This window comes from Chaetodon auriga, chromosome 13, assembly GCF_051107435.1.
Source record: "Chaetodon auriga isolate fChaAug3 chromosome 13, fChaAug3.hap1, whole genome shotgun sequence".
Lineage (NCBI taxonomy): Eukaryota > Metazoa > Chordata > Actinopteri > Chaetodontiformes > Chaetodontidae > Chaetodon > Chaetodon auriga.
Genome location: NC_135086.1, coordinates 5679453 through 5700677, shown reverse-complemented (window position 1 = coordinate 5700677; position 21225 = coordinate 5679453). Strand labels below are relative to the sequence as shown.

At 44.4% G+C, this 21225-nt stretch overlaps 1 protein-coding gene across 1 annotated transcript; it reads left to right on the top strand.

Moving 5' to 3' along the window:
* The first annotated feature begins 4969 nt into the window (after positions 1 to 4969).
* Positions 4970 to 17863, top strand: igfbp5b (insulin-like growth factor binding protein 5b). Its single transcript, XM_076747225.1, has 4 exons — positions 4970 to 6097; positions 14475 to 14683; positions 14899 to 15018; positions 15516 to 17863. Exons 1-4 carry the CDS (start codon positions 5764 to 5766, stop codon positions 15648 to 15650), a joined length of 798 nt encoding a protein of 265 aa, XP_076603340.1. The 5' UTR covers positions 4970 to 5763; the 3' UTR covers positions 15651 to 17863.
* Positions 17864 to 21225: the final 3362 nt, after the last annotated feature.

Genomic DNA, 21225 nt, shown 5'->3' with positions numbered 1-21225 from the left:
GCAAAACGCATTTGTGAGATTTATTTTTTTCCCCTTTCAGATGTGAGTTGGGATTTGCTTTCACTGAGCCAACGCACATATGCAGCTAAACCGCTGACCTTTCTTCCTCGTCATTTACAAACCGAGTTTTTGTGTTTCAAGGCTGATACTGATATCGATGTTTTCCTATTGGAGCTGTCAATAGCTCATATTTTGCACTGATATTCAATACAGTTCGTTCAGATTTGACCATAGTCAGGCCCCCAAAAAGTCAATATTTTTATTCTTGACAGCATTTATGCATAATAAGACACTAAAGTGCTCCAGTGAAACCCAGACAAATGAAGTCATTTCAGGTTCAGTGTCGTCTTGCAGCAGAAACATCCGCTGCTTTCACAAAGACTAAAACCAGCCTTGTCCATATTTCTGTATTATTCTGCATTTCGTGAGAGTATTGATCAAATCTCTTCCTTCCTTCCTTCCTTCCTTCCTTCCTTACGTTCTCTCCCGCACACTCACATTTGCACGTGCTTGTGTTTCGTGCACTTTCATGCACATCATGGACCGGGCAGAGGACAGTTTTATTCCACAGTTTAAATGACAGAATGCAGACGGCTAACCGGTTCGTTCCTGGAGCCGCGCTGTCTCGTCTCAACAGATATACACAACAACACCTTTCTGTATGCCCTTGGAAATGGGACTGTTTGTGTGCCCAGGAGTGTTTGTGTATCACGCACTCCTCTTGTGTATATGTGGAGTGATGACTTGACAAAGTGGAACAAGAAAAATTACAAGCTGCATTCTCTGTTGTCCATTATTTTCCATCTACGGGGAGAGCAAGCACATAAAACACAAATACACACACGCACACTCAATTTACAATGAATTTCAAGAGTTAAACACTAAAGTGTCGTCTCTTTAACGTGCAGTTAAACACACACTCACACAACAACTGCAGCCCTGTGCATCATATGTGCACAAGTTTCTTCTCATGGCACACATGACAGTTTAGCATGTTTGGCAGACATTGCTGACACTGTCAAAATAAAATCAGTGGTTTATGTGTTCAGTAAGCAATGCGCAAACCATGACTGCTGGTATTCAGTTAAACACAAGCAGAGCTCCAACAACTCTCGATGTATGCTCATGTACCTTAAAGGATAGTTCCTGTTTATGTCAATTCATGGAGTATTTCCCATAAATGTGGCTATTGTGGCTCCGCTGTTAAGATTCTGAGACTCAAAGACTCGCAAAACAATGCATATCGGGGCAAGTTGCATGAGCCTCCTGCAGCTTTCCAAATCACTGTCTCTTACATGAAATGTTCCAAACGCTTGTCTCCAAGTCGGACTGAAAGTAAACACAGAAAGAAGCCGCTACTTCTGGGGCATCTTGCACATCGTTTGTTTGCATGTGCGAGGCTTTGGATAGCTTTCCGTGTAGCGTGTGTTCGAGCTGGAGGAGCAGTAGGAAACAAGTGCCCACAAGTTTCCGAATTGCAAGAATAAAATGACAAGATATACACGGTGCAGGGATTCAGATTAATCCAGTTGTGGCTAGTTGCTCTGCAAGTTGACCGAAACTCTACACCGAAATATCACATTCTTGTATTTTGGGGTATTTTTTAACCAGGGCTAATGATCCAGCATGCTTGTCACTTTTCCCCTCAGCTACCATTGTAATTTTGGATCATAGCGGGTTCAGTGTTGATTTTGGGGAGGTGACTGCAGGACGATCATGTTTATAAGCGCAGCAAATCAATTTGTTACAGTTAGAAGTCTGGCATCACTCTCTGCTGCCGAAGTTGTCCTCAGTCGACTGTGGAGAGCAGTGAAACCACCTGCTTCCAGAGGTAAGCTCAACTTTGATGCTCTTAAAACCAATCCGATGCTGATATCAGATATTAGTCCAGTACTGACTTGAATAGCTAGATCAGATATCTTGACAACAGGGCTGATCTATTAATTTCACTTCTTTGCTGCTTAGATGCAAAGACTTTCGTCCTTCTTTTCATTAAATTGTTTGTTACTTGTTTATACTGCTTGTGTTTGTGACTTCATTGCAATTTAACGTTCACATTTTGTCCTCATTTGAAGCAGTTTTTCATCGGTTTTGTTGCTGCATGTAGGAGGTTTCCACTTGAACTGTAATACCTGTTTTTACAAGTTGCTGGTGCACCATTGATTATTCTTTTAATGATAAATAACCGTTGAGTAAATGTATATCTATGTGTTCATTTGTCACCTTGTGTTTTGCAGAGTTAGGAAGTGGAGCCTTATGTTGCCTTACACATGAAAGAATGATCTCAGCCTTTTCCACACAGTGAAGCATTCAACTTCCCAATGGATCAGTGCTCTGCATCGGTAGGAATCCAAATTCAAGTATCAGAACTGACAAAAAGTGGATTGATGCATCTGTTCGTAAAACCACGGCATCACTGAAGCCAACTTGCAGCATAGAACAACGTTTGTGTTGTGAAGAGGTCAAACACCACGCTAGATGGCAGCAAATGCAGGCTTGTCTTTCACCATTCAAATTAATCTTTGACCTTTGCTGATCTCTACTTGAAATGTGCCAGCAGTGGTAGAGCTTGACTCATGACACGACTTGGACTTCAGCTGCATTGCTGAAAACGGCAGCATTTGAGTAGGAGGAGGCTGGGAAATTGCAGCGCCAGGTGACGAGTGTTTGGGCTTTTACAAGAAGTTTTCTGTGTTTTTGCCACCACCCAAAAACACCATTTAGTCACCAGGAATTTGCACTTTGATGCTGCAAATTTAGTTATTGTTCCTTTAAGTGCACAGCTAGAAGGAGGGTGGGACAGAGGGAGGAGCGGGTGGATTGATGCATGAACTGATCTTTGGGGAATTGAGATTTGCATTGAGCAAAAAACGAGAACAGAACAGGAACACTGTGTCCCCTCTGTGATGATAGCATGTATAATATTTTACATCCTTAACTGGAACTCATGTTGGGAACATACTTTCCTCATAATTTGTCATCCTCTCTCTGCACCGTCGTCTCATGCCCAGCTGACATTTGGTTGATGCAGCATTAATCCACACTGCTTTACTGTCTTAATCCTTGTTCATTATCGCTGCTCGGGTTTGGCCAAAGGAGCTCAGATTTATGTCTTAGTTTGCTCTTGCTGGGTTTTGCCGCTCCTGTTGGTTTTGGAGGGAACACTAGACTCACCACAGTCCTTCGCTCTGGTGCTGGCTGGTGAGAAGTTTAACCATCACAGCTCACCCTGTGCAGTTTCTGCGGCTACTGGATTAATTTGTGACAACCTTTTTTTTTTTTTCAGGCCCTGTCCCTTTGTGTCAAACTCTGAAAAAAATCTCCGTCCGCTCCAGATGTTTACCCTTGAATGCAAGAGATGGGAAGTGATAGCATGGATGGAGGCATGTCAGGGAAACCAGAGGGAAAGCCATGGAAAAAAAACAGTCCAGATATGTAAACAGTGGTTATGGAACCCTTCGACATCCTCTGTAAACCAAGTTTTATAGAATCATGGCTGAATTGAAGTAAAGGAAACACTAAACATGTGCCACACTAATGTTGAGGTGAAAACAAACCCCATTTATGAGAGATATTCCAAAGAAATTAGAAATGCCCATGTGAATTCAATTTCATATAAGTGAGATTATGTAATTATCCACTCACTAATTCCATGGAGAACATTTTTTGGTAGAAAATAAATACTTCAGTAGCTCTGTATCTGGATTCATGTGTTCATTACAATGGCAACGTACACTCTAGTCCTATATTATGCTATTATGGCTACGATGGCATGAATCTATCAATTAGTGTGGTCATTTCTCTGATGACTTTAATATATACAGAGGACATGTGAGCGAGCTCCTCCACAGAGCTTATCATTGTTAACAGTGCCTTCTAGTGGCCAACTGCTAGACTAACGTGAGTAAATCACTTCTCTATGGATCCTCAGCCTGCAAATGCAGGGTTAGGTGAAAGAGCCACATTTAGGGAATGACAGTGACTGTTTATCAAGCTGTGAGTGGATATGGGAAAGACAACAGATATAACTTCCTGACACTACGCTATTACTTAAAGAAGAAAAATCTGCCCCTGAAAGCTGCAGGGATGGAAATAACAGCCCCGGCTGGGCTGATTTAGAGTGCATATGTGGTGCAAGCAGAGCACACGTTGAAGCAATCAGGCGTTATTCTGCATACAGGCTATAAAATAATAGAGCCCAGTTGCACTTAAGTTGTCAGGCTGCTGCCTCGAAACTCAGAGTTCGTGACATCCTTCCCCCCTTTCTCTCTGTGTCTTTCTCTTCTCTGCACATGACTGTCTCTCTCTTTATGTGTGTGTGTGTGTGTGTGTGTGTGTGTGTGTGACAGGGAGAGAGAAAGACAGAAAGGGGGCATGTTGCTGGATTTTGCTTCAGGCTCCATTTGTAACACAAATGGTGTCCAATGGAAGCAACAGGTGCAGGTTGTAAAGGTGTCTTACAGACCGGAGCAGGTATCTCTGTCTTAGCCATGCTAGAAAAAAAAAAAACGTGGAAATGCTGCAAATTAGAAACATAATTACATTTCCTGCCCCCACCTTTACAAAAATGAGTGATTCAGTAATGATCACACGTGGTGGTTCCGGTGCGTTTAAACTTTTTTTTTTCTGTTTTAGTCATGAATGCAGCGCAGCTTTTCTCCGTCCTGCTTCTCCTTACTAAGGATATTCCATTGAACCCGTGACAATGAGGCACTTATGACTCAAGCGGGGGGGTGGGGGGGTGGGGGGTTACCGATGATTTATTTTTTATGGCCGCGGAAGAATCATGATGTAAGAAAAATGATTTTTCCTTGAGACTCGAATCAAAGCTTCAGATGTTTTCAAATCCATTAATCTGAAATTCGCACATTGGTTTCTGTTCAGGAACTACGTTCGCTCAGGGAGCCAGTGAGCTGTCAGGGCGGGAGACAATGCGCACGATTTCAAGACTTTTCTTGGATTAAGCGCCATTTGTGAAGAGGCTTTCTAATCTTGGACAATTTGTTTCTGTGAATCTCCTGGAGATGTATCTTATCCCAAAAAGAGAGCTTGCCTGACATGCTGGTGATGTTGCTAAATGTGCCATGTTCTGCGCAGCAGTTCAAAGATGTTTTGGGGAGTTTGAAGCTGCGGATCTCTGCGCAGTGAAAGCCTGCAGCTTTTGAGGAGCGCTCTGCTGGACTGTTCTGATGAGGGGTGCGTTGCTGTCTGCCGTTGCCTCTTGCACCTCGGCATCAGCTCAGCCTTCAGGGTGAAAGAGCGATCCTCCTGCTGCTGAAAAAAAAAAAAAATGTTTGGCCGCCTGCCAAGCCGTGGAACAAGTGCGCCTCCCTTCCCTGCTGTTTAGCGTATTCATAGTCAGGGGTTTGGGCTCGGCTGTTTTTAAAAAGGCAAGGCAGCCCTCAAGCTGATCAGTCTGCTCAGAAAACTTGTGGTGGAGAAAGTACCGGAGTCCAAACTGAAGGGGAGAGAAATTGAGATTTTGTGCAAGGGACTGCCTTGCTGCTGCAGAGGACAATATCTCGGGAGAAATAGCACATATATTTGAAATAGTTCATTTGAACGCTTTTGCGCGGTGCACGGCGCAAAGCCTGTAATGAATGTTTTTTTTAAATAGATAGCAACACTCTTGGATAAAGACTCTTGGCTTTAGCTTTAAAAATCGGATTATCTGACTGAGGCATTGTGCTCATTAGACCAGTCTACTTTTTCCCCTCCTCTTCGCATTTGAGGTTTATGCTATAACTGAAGAGAACACCAACAATGTTTCTGAGTTTTTGCCTCTTGGTGACATTTATCTTGGGGCTGTCGGGGTGCTTAGGCTCATACGTGCCGTGCGAGCCTTGTGACCAGAAGGCGCTGTCCATGTGCCCTCCGGTCCCGGTCGGCTGCCAGCTGGTCAAGGAGCCGGGCTGCGGCTGCTGCCTAACGTGCGCCCTGTCTGAGGGACAGGCGTGCGGCGTTTACACCGGGACGTGCACCCAGGGCCTCCGCTGCCTGCCGAGGAGCGGGGAGGAGAAACCCCTGCACGCCCTTCTCCACGGCAGGGGAGTGTGCACCAACGAGAAAGGATACAAACCTGCTCACCCGCCCATAGGTAAGACGCGCACCGGCTGGCTGACTGAATGCATGCTTGGGACCAAACGATGAGTTGAAAATGTGCCTGCGGGTCTAAACGCATCAAGGACGGCAGGGTCTCCCCTCTCCTCTGAGGACCAGGGTTTGAGATCTTGTCCCATGTGGGGATCCACTGTGTGTTGAATAGTGAATAGCGGGGACAGATAAAAGCCCAGCTGAGTCTCTTTCATGATAGATGATAAAATAATTTGATTATCGATCACATTCCTCCTGCTGCCTCCTCGTCCTGGGACCCCAGGTGGTTCCCTTTCCTCACCTAAGGAGCCACCGTAGAGCGTGAGTAGCCGGCACCAGTGCTCTCTGACGGACCGTTTGTTTGACAGATGGTTTGAGGTGCCATCTGATTAACTTTTATCCACTGCCTTGATTAAACTGGCTGCAGGAGCTTATTCCTCTTCTGCCCTCGGGTCTTTGTAGGGACAGAAATGCGCCTCGGAATGTCTCCTCATCCAGCTGGCTGAGATGACACTGCTGTGTTAGGCGGCTCATTATGAATCTTCATATTCATAACACGGGGCGAAGCAACACTGTCCTTGGTGCCGGTTCATCTGTTGCGGGCGGCTCGGCGCTCCGCTGAGGTGCATACGCACATGCCGTGTCCCGGCTGATTTGATCATATAAGTGCGGGACAGTGGCTGTCACAGTGCGGCGCGGCAAGAGCCAGGAGAGGCTGATAGGGATCCAGGCAGTCCCCTTTCTTGACTATTTACATTTCAAAGCAGCGCGGCTTGTTGAGCGCGTTTCTCTTCGGTGGTTTCACCAAGTGACAAACTTTATGAAAAGCGGTCTGCGCACCAGATGACCGACTATTTACCTTAGGGATATGAGAGGAAAACTGTTGGACGCCATAAAGTGGAGCTTATTCTTAAAATTGCTGCTTTTAATATCCTGCTGTAACAAGTGTCTGTCAACCACACTATTTTCCATCCCCACACCAGCGCGCATTACGCGTTCGTGCCATTTTCTCTGTTTTGCGCCTTTCCAATATCATTCGCACCAGACTGCTTGAGACATGAAATCTGTCCGGACAGGAGGGAAAAGCACTTCATAGATTATATGAGAAGGAGAGAGGTGCCGCTCCAGAAACTTCGGGTCCTGGTTGAGCGGTGTTTCACACAGATTTGGGTCTTCTGGCTACCCCTTGTGTGGCGTTCAGAGTCGAATTACCACTAAACCTGCATGCGTGAGAGAGAGACGGAGGAAAGAGAGACAGACATAGGGAGACAGACAGAGTTGAGCCAATTAGCCGTGAATGATTTAAGACATTTCTTGGTGAGAGGTTCACTGTCACTCAGAGTTTTAGCAGCTTGTCATCAACTAGATAAGTAGACTGTGGTAACCACAAAGGTTTTGGCTACACGCCTCATTCTATAAAATGGACTACCACTGGGCTCATTTTGGCTGTTGACAGAGTCATTAGGCTGTTTGCACCCAGTGAGCAGCCCTCACCTCTCCTCTTAATGACACAACGCGGTTTGTCCATGAATGCCATTGTTCCAAAAATACCCAGCAGACCTTCTGTTTTGCAAAGCGTTGATCGCGAACTGAAATGAAGCAAAGGTGGGCGATCGGTTGCGTGTGTGTTTTCAGTGTGTGTGTGTGTGTGTGTGTGTGACAGAGAGAGAGAGAGAGAGAGAGAGAGAGAGAGAGAGAGAGAGAGAGAGAGAGGGTGTTTGCTCACATGTATACTTGGGCGGGGCTGTGTGGGTGTCTGGGTGTGTATTGTGTGATTGTTGTGAGTGATGGCACCTCGGGCAGTTATGTCTTTGAACGCGCGCACACACACGCACGCGTGCACACACATGCACAGAACCTGACTTCTTTGTTGGCCCACAGAGGTAATCAGAGCATCTTTTCCTGCCTCTGGCGGTGCATTCATTGCATGAGCGCTCAGTCACAACGCAGTGATTCAGCAGAATGCCTCTGGCTCTCTCTTTGCTCTGAAGGGCCTTCTGTCAAACAGCTCTTCGGATGGGCGCTGGTGAGGTGAGCTTCTGGTTTCCTGTGGTGTGGGGTTGCAGCTGTCTGCGTGCTGCACCAGCTGAGCAAGGCAAACACAGGGAGGAGGAGCTCAAGTGTCCGCGACACTCGGCAGGCCATGAGAGCTGCAGCCTACTAAATATTGACTGGGGCAGCCAAACAATGGGAGAGAGGAATCTTTGCTATCCTTCAGACCCCCACTCCCCTTCTATACTGCTCATGTCCTGGCCATCACTCTGTGTCTGGGTTCAGGTCCCAGCGGTGCATTAATTCACATTTTGCTCCTGCACAGTGATCCCAGGAGTTGTTTGGATTGTAAGGCACAGGAGGTGGTATGTGCTTTGGGGGCACTCAGACTTTGTTAGCCCCCCTACGAGTGAATCAGACCCTGGAAAGCTTGCCAACAGATATGACTTCATAGCAGCAGGCCCCTCGTCCTTCAAGCTTCTGAAAGGGCCTTATGTTTTAACAGATTGCTCTTTGCCAAGAAACAAAAGATGATTAGGGAGTGGTTCCAAATCCAGAATACTCCACACACACACACACACACACACACACACACACACACACACATATAGACACACACACAGAGGACAGAAATACCATACCCCCCCTTATTAGCATAGCAACAGGAAACCTGGTGCCTTTACTGACAACTTTAATACTTTACATTTGTCTTGGCTCTTTGCATGTGTGCAGATGCACAGTTATTTCAGCCACAGCGACACTTTGAATTGTTAGTGGTTTTTCTCATGTCACATGTCTTTGTCATCGATATTTACAATCTTAAGTCAAGCGACTGCAGACTTCTGATGCTGAATGTTTGCCAGAGAACTTCACTTATGTATGGTCACAGTGTTGCCTTCTCATTTCTAAGCGCCGTACAGAATCACTTGTCATCACATACTTTTTAAAAGCTACCCGACTTTGAGAATTGCCATCTGCTTTTTCCATGTCCGCAACTTCACTGACACAGCTGGTTGTTGGTTCGTAGTGGGGAAACTCAAGCGAGTGGTAAAAGTCTGATTCCCTCTGACTGTTCACTTAGACTAATGACAACCAGCCACCATATTCTGTCTGCTGTGGACGTTGTGTGCTCATACAGACATGCCACGTTAGATATAGCTCTGGTCACGTGTGGTCCCAGCTGCCCGGCAGCTTCATGATGGACTCATGCGAAAGGAAAGACAGCATTTGGCTCCCCATCCGTCTCACCTTGAACATCTGAGACAGTGCAGTGAAAGCTTAGCATGCTGCAACTGATCTGTTGCAGGTGCTAGGGAGAATTATTTGAAAGGTCATTTTGTCAGGACTTGAAGAAAAGCATGCAATTCATAGAAAATGTGACGCCAAGAAAATGTGGAGAACCCAGTTTCTTGGATATGACAGTGATACCGTTGATGTAGAACTGGTTTTGCCATAGCTTTTTGAGGTACCGCGTGATCACACTCTACAACAGTGGAGCTGTCGCTGGCAAACTCATAACCGCTTTGGCACACTTGCCTGATTTCGCCCTGTAAAACTTTACAGTGGTATTTGTACAGCTTATTGGTCACTGACACCTAGCCTGTTGGTGGCAACAGCTGTGAAACAAATCAGCACTCACTATAGTCTTTCTATACCAGCAGCATGTGATTCAAAAAAGGCAGGGATGACCACATGCTGGGCTTTAAAATGATGTCACATATGTTTAGATTAGCACACCTGACCTGTGTACTGTAATCTCACCTCCAATACTTGGTTACATGCTGGCGTGGCGCGAGAAAGGGCCGGAATCGCCTCACTATGTCTACAGAGGAGTTTTTTTTTTAATTTCCAGTCGTGAGCAGAGTGAAAAATGGGCCTCTCAGCCTTTCTCAGAAAACAATAGAGGCTCCAGTGACTTCTCTGAAATGTTTGTGTTTCCAAGAATGTGAGACAAATGAACCTTCTACTGTTACCTGTCATGGTAGGTAAGCTCATCTTTGGCATTGAATCGTGCTTACTCCAAAACACTTAAGAAAAAACATTCAATATCAAAAATATTTTACTTCAAATGGCGTTCTGTGCATACAGTATCACGTTACATAAACAGGCAGTTTGCTCATTCTTGGGTGTGCTATGATTCACACCATCATGCTGCAAACCCCACAAAGAAAAGTGTTGATCCCAAATTAATCATGAAGTTACTTCTTCGCCCACTGTGAAGTTTCTTTTCATGCCGCTTGGGGACCAGCTCTGTCCGTCCAGGAGCGCTCGACTCTCGCCAAAATAGCTGCTTCTGCCACTGGGGAGTTTGAACATCGTCACACCCAGCAATTGTGTTGCGGTGATGGTGACCCAAAAAGAGGTTGCGTCCGTCCGTGTGGCTTGTTGAAAACCCAAACCCAGATGTAAGATGAGACCTCAGACCAAAATTAGGAATGTACAGTAGAGGAGCCGGGTGCCTTGCTCTGATAATTCACTTTTCACAGGCCTGCTTGCAGCATGGATTGAGCATTTCTTTGCTCTGCGGAAGCTGTAAACAGGCCAGGCAGTTTGCTTACCTACAGCAGCATTTCCCCCTTGGAAAGATTTTGCATCCTCTCATAAGTCCTGTTTTGTGATTTATAATCCTTGAATTGTTCTTGTTGCTATTTATACCATGCATTCAGAAAAGCAGGAAACTTTTTGATTGCAATGAACATTTTCTGTGTGCACAATACCATGGGAAGAGTTATTTCCTGCATTTTCAGAAGCTGACTGAGACCATGAACAAGGGCGAACAACAGAAATTCCATCGAAACAACAGGACATAAGGGTCCAAACATAATTCCTTTACTCTTGGGGGTGGTCAAACAAAATCATGGACAGAAGTGCATATTTTCTTCCTGACCGACTGGTTTGGAATGGAGCCTTTTTCAGTCGTCAATCTCTCAGTCTTCACATGTAACTGGGCGTTTTGCACTGCTGTCAAGTCATGTGCAGAGGGTGTATCTTATTGGATTTGATGGATCAAAACCGCCACTTCATGAAAATGTAACTGGCCATCCATGCCATAATGTTTTACTCTGGTGAAAATAATGTTTTCATTTTATCTGCTTATTGTTTTGCTACATAAAAGCAATTTGCTGTAAGGTTGGAAAACCTCTGTAACCAATGCACATTTGGTCATCAGGACCTAACTTTTGTGCTGCTGCACGACTCCATTGGTTTGTTCACACCTCCCTTTCTGCTCCAGAAACTGCAGGGTTATCAGGCCATGACCTTGCTTTCAAATATTAAGTAGCGGAGGCAGTCTGAGGCTGAAGGATGGTTTACTAACCTGGTGTTTTATATGACGCAGGCCCTCAGGCTCATTTATCCCCACATTATCTTGTCCTACCCCCTGTTGAGATTAAACAGCACCTTTATTCACTCCTCTCTTACATCTTGTAAAGATGTAATTTCAGATGCAGTGCAGAGACTGGCTTAATCAAAGGCAGGACATAACAGAAGTGGTGTAATGCTGGGAAATCCAATGAAAGATGAGATAATCTATTGTCCTGGCTTTTTTGCTATCTAAATGGTATTATTATAGTCTTAAAGATCCAGTGGAGAGAAAACTCCAAAGAAGAGGTAGCTTATCTTTCATGCTTGGACTGTTGCCTGTAAGAAACTTGGGATATTCATGAAGCATAATTGTGCGCAGATGTTAATTTTTAAACAGAGAAGTATCAGGTGCACCTCCTTTGGCTACTCCGCTCCTCTCGTCCTAATGAAATCTTTAGCTCGAGCTGAGAGAGAGAGATAGCAACACAGCTTTAGGCTCTGCTGAATGGAAGAGCTGCACATGACTTGGCTCACTTGGCTCCGGTCCAGCGTCTTGGCTGAGTTTCAGGAGTTAAACACAGACCCTCTAAGCCTCCTTTACAAGCTGGGTACCCTGAGCATGGAAAAACTGAGTTTTTGTGGCTGCGCTGAAGAGCCCACTTCAGAAAAGATGAATTTGGTGATTTTGTGAGTGTAGGAGAAAATAAGCCAGACACCATTGTCTTTACAAAAGCTACATCATTTTTTAGAACGGGCATGAAAAACTTTTCCTGTCCCGTGTTTCTAACATCACACTCTAAAGAGACTTTTTTCTCAAAGTGACTGACTTGTAAGGTGAATATAATTGATGTGCCATGGCTCAGACCTTTCTTAGTCTGGCCATTTATATGCTCAAATGAGATTACACACGAAACAAGAATGCACGTTAAAAGAAAACAGTCCTAATTTTCGACAGCATATTTCTTTGCCAAATATGTGGCATTTTAATCAAGCGCCCTGAGAAATTATTGGACTGTACAACAGAAATAAAGAGTTTTTCCACCGTGGTCACATGCATGGTGTACATAGGAATGCTTGTTTGATGTATTTATTTATAGCAAGTAATAGCCTCGTAGTCTGAGCTGGGAGACACAAGGACATATCTAAACACAAACCAAGGCCTGCCAAGTCATGAGTTGTGAGATTAATTTCAAAGAGACGGCAGTGCAGCGCAGAAGCCAAAGACCCAATTCTGGTAATCACCCTGCCCCCCCCTCCCCTCCCAGAGACTCCAGACGCTCATGCTGTGTCAGGCTCTTTGAACATCAGTTTCTCAGAGCTCGTGTCCTTGTTGCATCCCAGTGCCTTTCGCTACGGTGGCTGTGTACTAACAGGCCAGTCAGCCAAGTTATGGCAACTTGTTAAATCATATTTTCCAACTTATTTTCTCATGCCCAACACAAGTATGGAAGTTGATTTGTCTTTCAGCAGCAGTTGGCCTACAGTCTGCAGCCAACATTCCTCCCTGGTTCAGTGCGTCTGGCCCTGTGCACCACGGCGGGTTTCCTTGTCAGATAAATATAACCAGGGTCATCCACTGGCACCATCGCTTTGGCCGGTTGGGGCCTGGCGAAGTCCCCACAATAACTCTGTACTTATGGTACAGCTAAGCCAAGGGGGGAGCTGAGGGCTTCTTTCTGTGGCCTCAAAGAACCTCTGGCTGGGGGTCCAGGCTTAAGAGGCTGAGCCCCAAAGATAGGAGGATGTGGGGGTGGGGGTCTAGGTTAAGGATAAGGGACCTCAACCTGTGAACATCCTATCAAGAAGGACTTTCTGATCTCTGAGACTGCAGTGCCCCCTTGGGGAGGTGAACTGCGTCGAAGAAGTGCATAAAATGTGACAGAAATGTACAAGCATTTATATGAGTCCACAGAGCAACTGGATTTTCCTTAGCTTGACATTTGAATCAGTTTTAATGTGGGACACGTCGCCGTAAAGTTACGACACTCAGGGGCCTTAGTCCCTGTTAAAGTTTAGCAGTCCAGATAACGTGTTAGCAAATTTTCCAGGCACAGTGTAGGCAGCCATGCAACGAGTGATGAAGTTTTCCCAACTTGTAGACGTCTGTATGCTCACAAATATGTGCTGTCTGACTTCAATGAACATTAGAAGACAATGAGGAGTTGTCGTTCATAGATGGTTGTCTCTTGTTTTCATGGAGGCAGATCAGCTCTAACATCCCTCATGATGGACGTTTTACTTTTCTGGAAGGTGGGGTTGGGTGAGAAAGTTCCATTTAAGCCCCTGAGTTAGCTGTAGGAGTTCATCAGCTGTTGATCAGAGCCCTAGTCTCCCCTCCTTTATAAACAAATGGGAAGCAACAGTTGGTGGCACAAACCCCGGGAAAAGCACCTGGTATTGTACTTATGTGGGAAGGAGCAACAAGCTGCAGAACATTTAGGATTTGTGCAGATACATATAATAATCAGCATTATAATAAAGATACTGAATACTAAATTGTTGCCTGTTGCCTTGCCATGTCTCTACATTTTACTGGTTCACCATTAATACTTGATTCTGGGTCTATGATACAGCCCTGAATTGTGCATTCTAGTTCCCAAAAATGTCATCATGAAATGACGCTGGACTTTTGAGACTTTGAATTACAGATTACCCTTTTTCCAAAAATATAACCATATATCTGACTTAAACATTGAACTGTCCTCAAATCACCTTTCCAGGACTCTATCTTGCTGTTAACTACAATAAATCTATGCATCAACGCCATTCTGATTGCCATTTATGATCCAATACACTGTATTAGCCAAGTTTGATATTAACAACCGATGAAATAACTATGAAATAACTACTTCCTCTCAGTCTAATGGCAACCTTTCAGCTCACTGTTCTGGTTTGTGCCAACTGTTTTGTTTCTGGCACATGGTTCTCATCAGTCTCGCCTCCAGCACCAAACGGCATACCTAACAAAGTTTTTAGCAACTAAAGATACAGTTATTTCTCTCAAGAGTTGGTGGAGACCAAAACAGAGCTTAAACAAAGCTGAATATTTGACGCTGATCAGCCATATTTTATTTTCTCCGGTGCAGATCGTGAGTCTCATGAGGACGCCATAACCACAGAGATTACAGAGGAGCTGCAGCCAGCTAAAGTGCCACTGCTTCCCAAAGACATCGTGAACAGTAAAAAGGTCCACGCACTACGCAAGGAGGCAAAGAGGAAGCTCGGCAAGCTGCGCTCAATGGGCTCCACCATGGACTACTCCCCTCTGCCCATCGACAAGCATGAGCCTGAGTTAGTGAGTATTCAATGTCACTTTGATCACGTCTCATTCTTAAAGCCATCATGTGTTTTTCTGACTTTGGTGACTCCGAGTGGTTGTATCTAAAAGACAGCAGTACAAACTGGCTGTATTTCAGTTCTTTTGAATGGTCTTTGAACAGCCTCAAACAGAATGACCTCCAGTGACTGTGCTGCTTGATCCTAATCCTGTGCTGTTGTTTTTACCCAAAGGGTGCATGCAGGAGGAAACTGGATGAAATCATTCAAGGAATGAAGGACACTTCTCGTGTAATGGCTCTGTCTTTGTACCTCCCCAACTGTGACAGAAAAGGATTCTTCAAGCGCAAGCAGGTAAGTTTTTTTCAGCAAAGTCTTAACACACCCCACCATGCAAGGTTTAGTTAAACCAGCAATTAAAATGGCAGTATTTTGTGCCGACATCAGTTAATTTCAAATGAATCGCTAACGTCAGCGGATTAGAAACCTGCGAGTGTCTTTCATGTTGAGTTCAATTTCAAGTTCACTTTTGTTTAAACTTCTTTGCTGCAGAATAAATAGCTTCACAAAAGAGAACTGTTAACTGACAGTTGCCAAGCAAAGTGGTTTGAAGAGCCTTTGTGTACTAGCACTAGCATGTTCCTGTCTGGCTAACATATTAGGTATTAGCTTGGCAGCTACAACCGTTGACCAACTAGCGCTTTGAGTAGTCACTGTATCACCAAACTAATTGCCTATTCGCAAAGGCGTGGCAATAAATGTTGGCACTTTCTGGTGTGAGCAGACCTTTACCTTCCACACCTTTTCTACCTGTTCTCATCAAAACTATAACCTTGTCTTCTGGCCCGCAGTGCAAGCCATCTCGCGGACGCAAACGAGGCATCTGCTGGTGTGTGGACAAGTATGGCGTTCAGCTCCCTGGCACGGACTACAGCGGAGGGGACATTCAATGTAAAGACCTGGAAAGCAGCAACAACAATGAGTGAAAAGGGGCGGACCATCCTCGACCCCCACCCCCCCACCCCTAACCACCACGTGACCCAGGGCCCACGCCTCCTTTCTGAATCACACCTGTATGCTCCGCCCTCCGTTCACTTCAAGAATTTTGTTTTTTCAAATTGAAAAAAAAAAAAATGGAAGAAAAAAATCCAAACGAAAGAACAGGCTGAAAAAAAGACACCTGTATTTTTTTTCTTTTCTTTTCTGTTGTTGACCAAGCACTCATCTCCGAATGAGGGGAAAAGTCCCAGAAGATTCACTAGATCCCTTGACTGTCGCTCATGAGACCCCTCGTATGAGGCAGGTCCGCTGGCTGCAGATCCATGAAAATATATGCACTCAATGGATATATTTTTATAGAAGCTTGGGGTTTCAATACAACACTTTGTATGATGTAAAATTAACACGAAATCATTGTGAAGAAGCAAAAAGTATCAGGCACATTGATTGAAAACAGATCAGTTTTAGGCTGTGGAACATGATGCCGCTGTGGAACTGAGGATTGGCAGAGTAATTTGGTTTTTTTTGTCTGTTTTCCAAAAGAAAAAAAAAGAAACAATAGATAGGGATATGCTGTAACAGTTGACTCTATCTGGGTATGTGGTTCTGTCAGAGCACTTATGAATAGGGGAACCTGCTTTGATATGTGTAACTTCACAAAATGATGCGTGTATGAATGTGTGTATGTGTACAGTGCGAGTGTGTGGTATGTATCAGCCTGTGTTGGTGTATGATGGAGTGAGCCTATTACAAAAAAAGAATGTCCTTTTTTTCTGTCTCTTTTGTTTGATTTTGTCACAACAAGTATTGCTAGCGCTTGAAGTGGTCTTGGGGCTGGCCTTCTCTATAACCGATGTATGTCTCGGGACACGCTATAGCGTTTGGAAACAAAAGAGTAAGCAGATCGTCACAGATGAACCTATGTAAGTGGCTCTTCGACAATGAAGCTAGCCTGATATGCCAACTGTGCCTATTTAAACAGACACTGCCATGCAGGGCGACACAGAGCTTAGAGAGCACTGACTCTACCGGTGAAATAAAGATAAGTGTTTTCAGCTTAAATGATGGGACTCAAGTTTGACTTCGATCTTTGGAGTTGAGTGCATAATCAAACTTGCCAGTCAGGCCAGTTGCTTCTCTGATTCAGTTGTGTGAAGTGTAGTTTTGTATGGTTTTGTTTGTGCTGTTTTCTTTGCCTTCAGTGAAGTAAAGACCGCCCACTTTTGAGCCATGTTCCTTTAGCAAGTGGTTTCCCCTCAGTACTGCTACTACAGTGTAACCATGGTGTATTACATTACTTTTAAATATAGTTACTGAATGTTGTTCTTCCTGTAGAAACATAGTATGACAACATTGTAATTGTGCTTGGGAAAAAAAAAAAAGATTTTAGCCTGTAAAGAATTTGAATAGGTCCTTGTAGCCTGTCAGGAGTCATTTGACGACAGGGCAGTCAAAGAAGCTAACCCTCTGGAACCCTTCTGCGTACATGCCTCCATACAAAGGTTACACACCTTCATCTGAGGGGAGCATGATGGAAACAAAAAGGTTGCAGATCATAACAGGGTCATTTAGTTCTCTCTCGGTGTGCAAGTCACAGTGCCTTCCTACATGCAAATACATTTAAATAGTGACGTGAAAGTGACATGGATATCACAGGGGGGCAATTTCCTTTTTCAGACACCCCCCAGCTGGGGCTGATACTTGATACAACAATCAAGAGGTCTAGGTTTAGTTCATATTAAGAGAAGAACAATGAATGGTAGGTCCTGTAAATGGTGTCAGACATCCATTTGTAATCTCCACCTGTACCTCGGGGCAATTCTGGACGAGAACGATGTGCGAGGAACTGCTGTGTAACTGCAGTCAGTTACGCCTCCCTCTTCTCTTTCTTTGACAACCAATAAGCTAAGATTCTTGCTTTTTCATGTGAATGCCAATGTATATGATTGCCAGAGAGGGGAAGCCCAAGGATGTTTGGAGGTAAATATACCATTTCCTTCACTGCAACAAAAGAGAAATGATATGTGCATCCTGAATGGCTTCCAGTTGTGAATATATTATCAAGGCTCCTTGTCCCACTTCCAACACCAAATCCCTCACTACCACTTTCGAAAAAAAGCAGCTTGCACTTATTTCAGTTACTCACTATTGATATTGACACACAACGACGTCCTAAGATGTGGTATCATGAAGTTAGTGGAACAAAAAAACAAAAAACAAGAAAAAAAAAACTGCCACAAAAGCTAAATGTTGTGTTATCTTGTGCTTACCTTTTAAAGGTGGTGCTTTGAGGTAATATATGTTGACAGGGGCTGTGCAGCCCATGCCCGGGACCTCCAATACAGCAACATCTTTTAGGGAAAAATAGATTGAAAGTAACACACAGCTAGAGATGTTCTCATGGCCAATTGCACAGAGATAGAGAGGGGAAAAAGAGACGGCGGAGAATGGAAGGAGGAAGAGCGAGCGCCATGGGCAGTGGTCATAATCAGGGCCTAGCCACTTCCCCGATATGGGGTCACCAATTGCATGACATTAGATACAGTTAGCAAGACAGTTACCAGGAGTCATGGAAATCTGGGGGATGCAATACTGGAAGCAGACATATCAGGTTTCACTTTGCTTTTATACTTTTAAGTAAAAAACAATGAAATATCTGATATGTGGGACGTTCACTGTCTGGATCAATCAAGTGTGTGAACACTTCAGTGTTCGGGTTGGATTGCAGGTTGAGGTTCAGGCTTAAAAAAGTCAGCGTCAATGGCTTCCTGTTCCCCTCACCTGTTTGCTTCCTCAGGTTTCACACCTCCTACTTGGTTTAAAACTCATATTCACATGTCATACTTCAGTAGTACAGTAACTACAGTACATCTTTTTTTCTGAGTACATAACACTTTCTGGATGTAATGAGACAACACAATTGGTTTTCATAATTTGGTGTTCACTGGCTTGTGAAATAGACCCATCGGTGGCAGGAGGACAGTGGGAAATAAAATGGTCAGTATTTGGAACTACATAAGGCAAATAAGTAAAAAAGACAAAAAATCTCAAATTATTAAAGTGAATATCACTGTGTAATATTTATTCAACTTGTAATTTATGTACTCTTTTAACCTTTGTCTTTTTTTGTTATGACAAAGCATTTATTTAAATAAAGTTATGTATTCATTTAAGCACCCTGGTGAGGTTTTCATTTCTAGTCTTGCATTTTTAAGAGGCGTAAGTAGCCACTAAATTGGCTCGAAAAGTACAGTTTGAAGCGCAATCATCCTGATAGTAAGCACTGACTAATCTCCGAGGCACGAGCTGATAAACCTCTTAGACATAAGTCTGAGACAAGGCTAGCCCACAAGGATCTCATGCAGCATGCAGGATGTGACTTTATAAAGCCTCGCCCGAGGGCGAGTCACCTGGTTTTCAACACCATAGTCAAAAAGATTGCACAGGAACAAGGAAGTCATTTAACATGAGTTTGAACTTCAAGGGGGGGATAACATCTAGTGGGACCAGCTCACTATTCAAATGACTGGGAAGAAGGGATTTGTAGCCTGGAGGAGGCTTCATCATGTTATGGAAAACCTACCTTTATTACGACTTGGAGCCAGAATGGACTCCCCTGAGACACACCCATTCCAAAGGACACACACATGCAGCTAAGTGTAAGTGCATACACAGACACAAGGTGTGGACAGAATATAAAAGGCAGAAAAAACTATAGAGGGTCTGGTAAATGTAACAAGGACTGACTGTTGATACCACAGCAACTCTAATGTGAAGCAATTTTGATATTCACAGCCTCATGTTTGTCACAATGCTCTTCTGAAATACATTATGAAGCACAATTGGATCACCTGTGAAGATCTTATACACAAATCAAGGACAATGATATTAGCTCTTGATCAGCAGTTTCCATTTGTGCAGCATGCATGGACACTCATAAGGACACAGTATGGAAGGGTTCAAAGGATCTGTGCATCTCTGCAGAGAGGTGTCTGGTCATTTTTACTCCCTCATGGACTCCAGGAAGTGACAGAATTGGACTTTTCTTTTGGGGGGCCACCAAAATCTTTCCCTGGGGACCTCACGACTTTGACCAACTCCAGATGTGGGTGACTGAAGCAGTGCATGAAAGGGTGGAGGGCCCAGCAGTTCCTGTATAGCGAGCAGATCAAGGCAGCCGTAAAGGTTGTTGTGGTGTGTGTGTGTGTGTGTGTGTGTGTGCGTGTGTGTGTGTGTGTGTGTGTGTGTGTGTGTGTGTGTGTGTGTGTGTGTGCGCGTGTGTGTGTGTGTGTGTGTGTGTGTGTGTGGTTGTGCATGCATGTGTGAGTGCGTGCGTGCATGTAACAGGGAGGGCACAGACTTTGACTTCAGGGAGGAGGAAACATGTGTAGAAGATTTGATTTGTGAGGCAGTGAACATGACAATTACTATTTGCCTTCAAAGAAACTGACAACTGCATTTAGGACTTCAAAGCATTTATGCCCCTTTTATTACATGATTAGGCCAACAACATTGGATGGCTACACCTAACATCAGCTCACGCACCTCACTGCATCCCAAACCCAGTCAAACTGCTGTGCCGAGCACTTCTGCGCCACTCAAACCCCAGAGTTTTGCACAACGGTTGCATACTCTATGTCGTCTGTGTGCGCAGCAACGTGATTAAACAAATGACGATTGCTGTAAAATCACATGCAAAAGCTTTGGGGATGCTTTCACTTGCTTGTGCATCGATTTGCCTGTGGCTCATATCATTAAACGTGACTTTTAGAAACGATGATGGGGCATTTAAAGACATAAGCGTACAAATGGCATGCAGATGTTTACACTGCATAATTGGGATCTTTGCAAATCACTGCTTGTGCTCTTGTATAATGCTATCTCTTAAAGAGGTAATGGTGGTTCTTTTCATCACCGGGATGGAGATGAAAGGAGATTTGAAAGAATGTACAGCGGTTGGGAGTAAATCACATGACTTAGTGGCAGAATCCTCCAATGCTGGTGGTAGACAACGGCAGACAAGTGTCTGCTAGTTTTCATCCAAGCCCTTTCATCAAAGGCGGACTTAGACCCGGAATCCCAAATGGAGGGTTCTTCAGCGTGGATCGGATGTGACTGTGAGAACCACAACTGCATGTTAAGTAAACCAACTTCGAGATTAAGATTTGACATCCTACAAACCATAAAAGGAGCATTTTAGGGAGCATTTTAAGGCCTAGTTATAATGCTCCCGTTCTGGCTGCGATACATTGCGGTCTCCCAGGCAAAGGCGCACTGTGTAGTCCTGTATTCCACCAATGGTCTAATCGAAAAAAAAACCTGAAATAAGTCTGGGCTAAAAACACAAGTGGTCAGACAGGTTGCAAACAATCCCTCAGGTTAGAGCAATTATTTGGAAGAGAAAACCAAGGCAAGCGGTAAAATTACAAACCGTGGTAAACATCCATCACAGACACAGAGTGACCTCCTGGTTCAGTGTCAAGCCACCATTCTTGCTGTAGTTGTGATGGTTCTTGTCCCATTTCACTTATTTTTTAGCGATTCGGCTGCGCTCAGAGATGA

Bases quoted from the DNA above. Each gene is read 5' to 3' on its own strand.
- igfbp5b (XM_076747225.1), top strand. From the start codon at position 5,764: ATGTTTCTGAGTTTTTGCCTCTTGGTGACATTTATCTTGGGGCTGTCG. The intron at 6,098-14,474 runs GTAAGACGCGCA...TCTCCGGTGCAG, and splicing joins ACCTGCTCACCCGCCCATAG to ATCGTGAGTCTCATGAGGAC. The intron at 14,684-14,898 runs GTGAGTATTCAA...TTTTACCCAAAG, and splicing joins ACAAGCATGAGCCTGAGTTA to GGTGCATGCAGGAGGAAACT.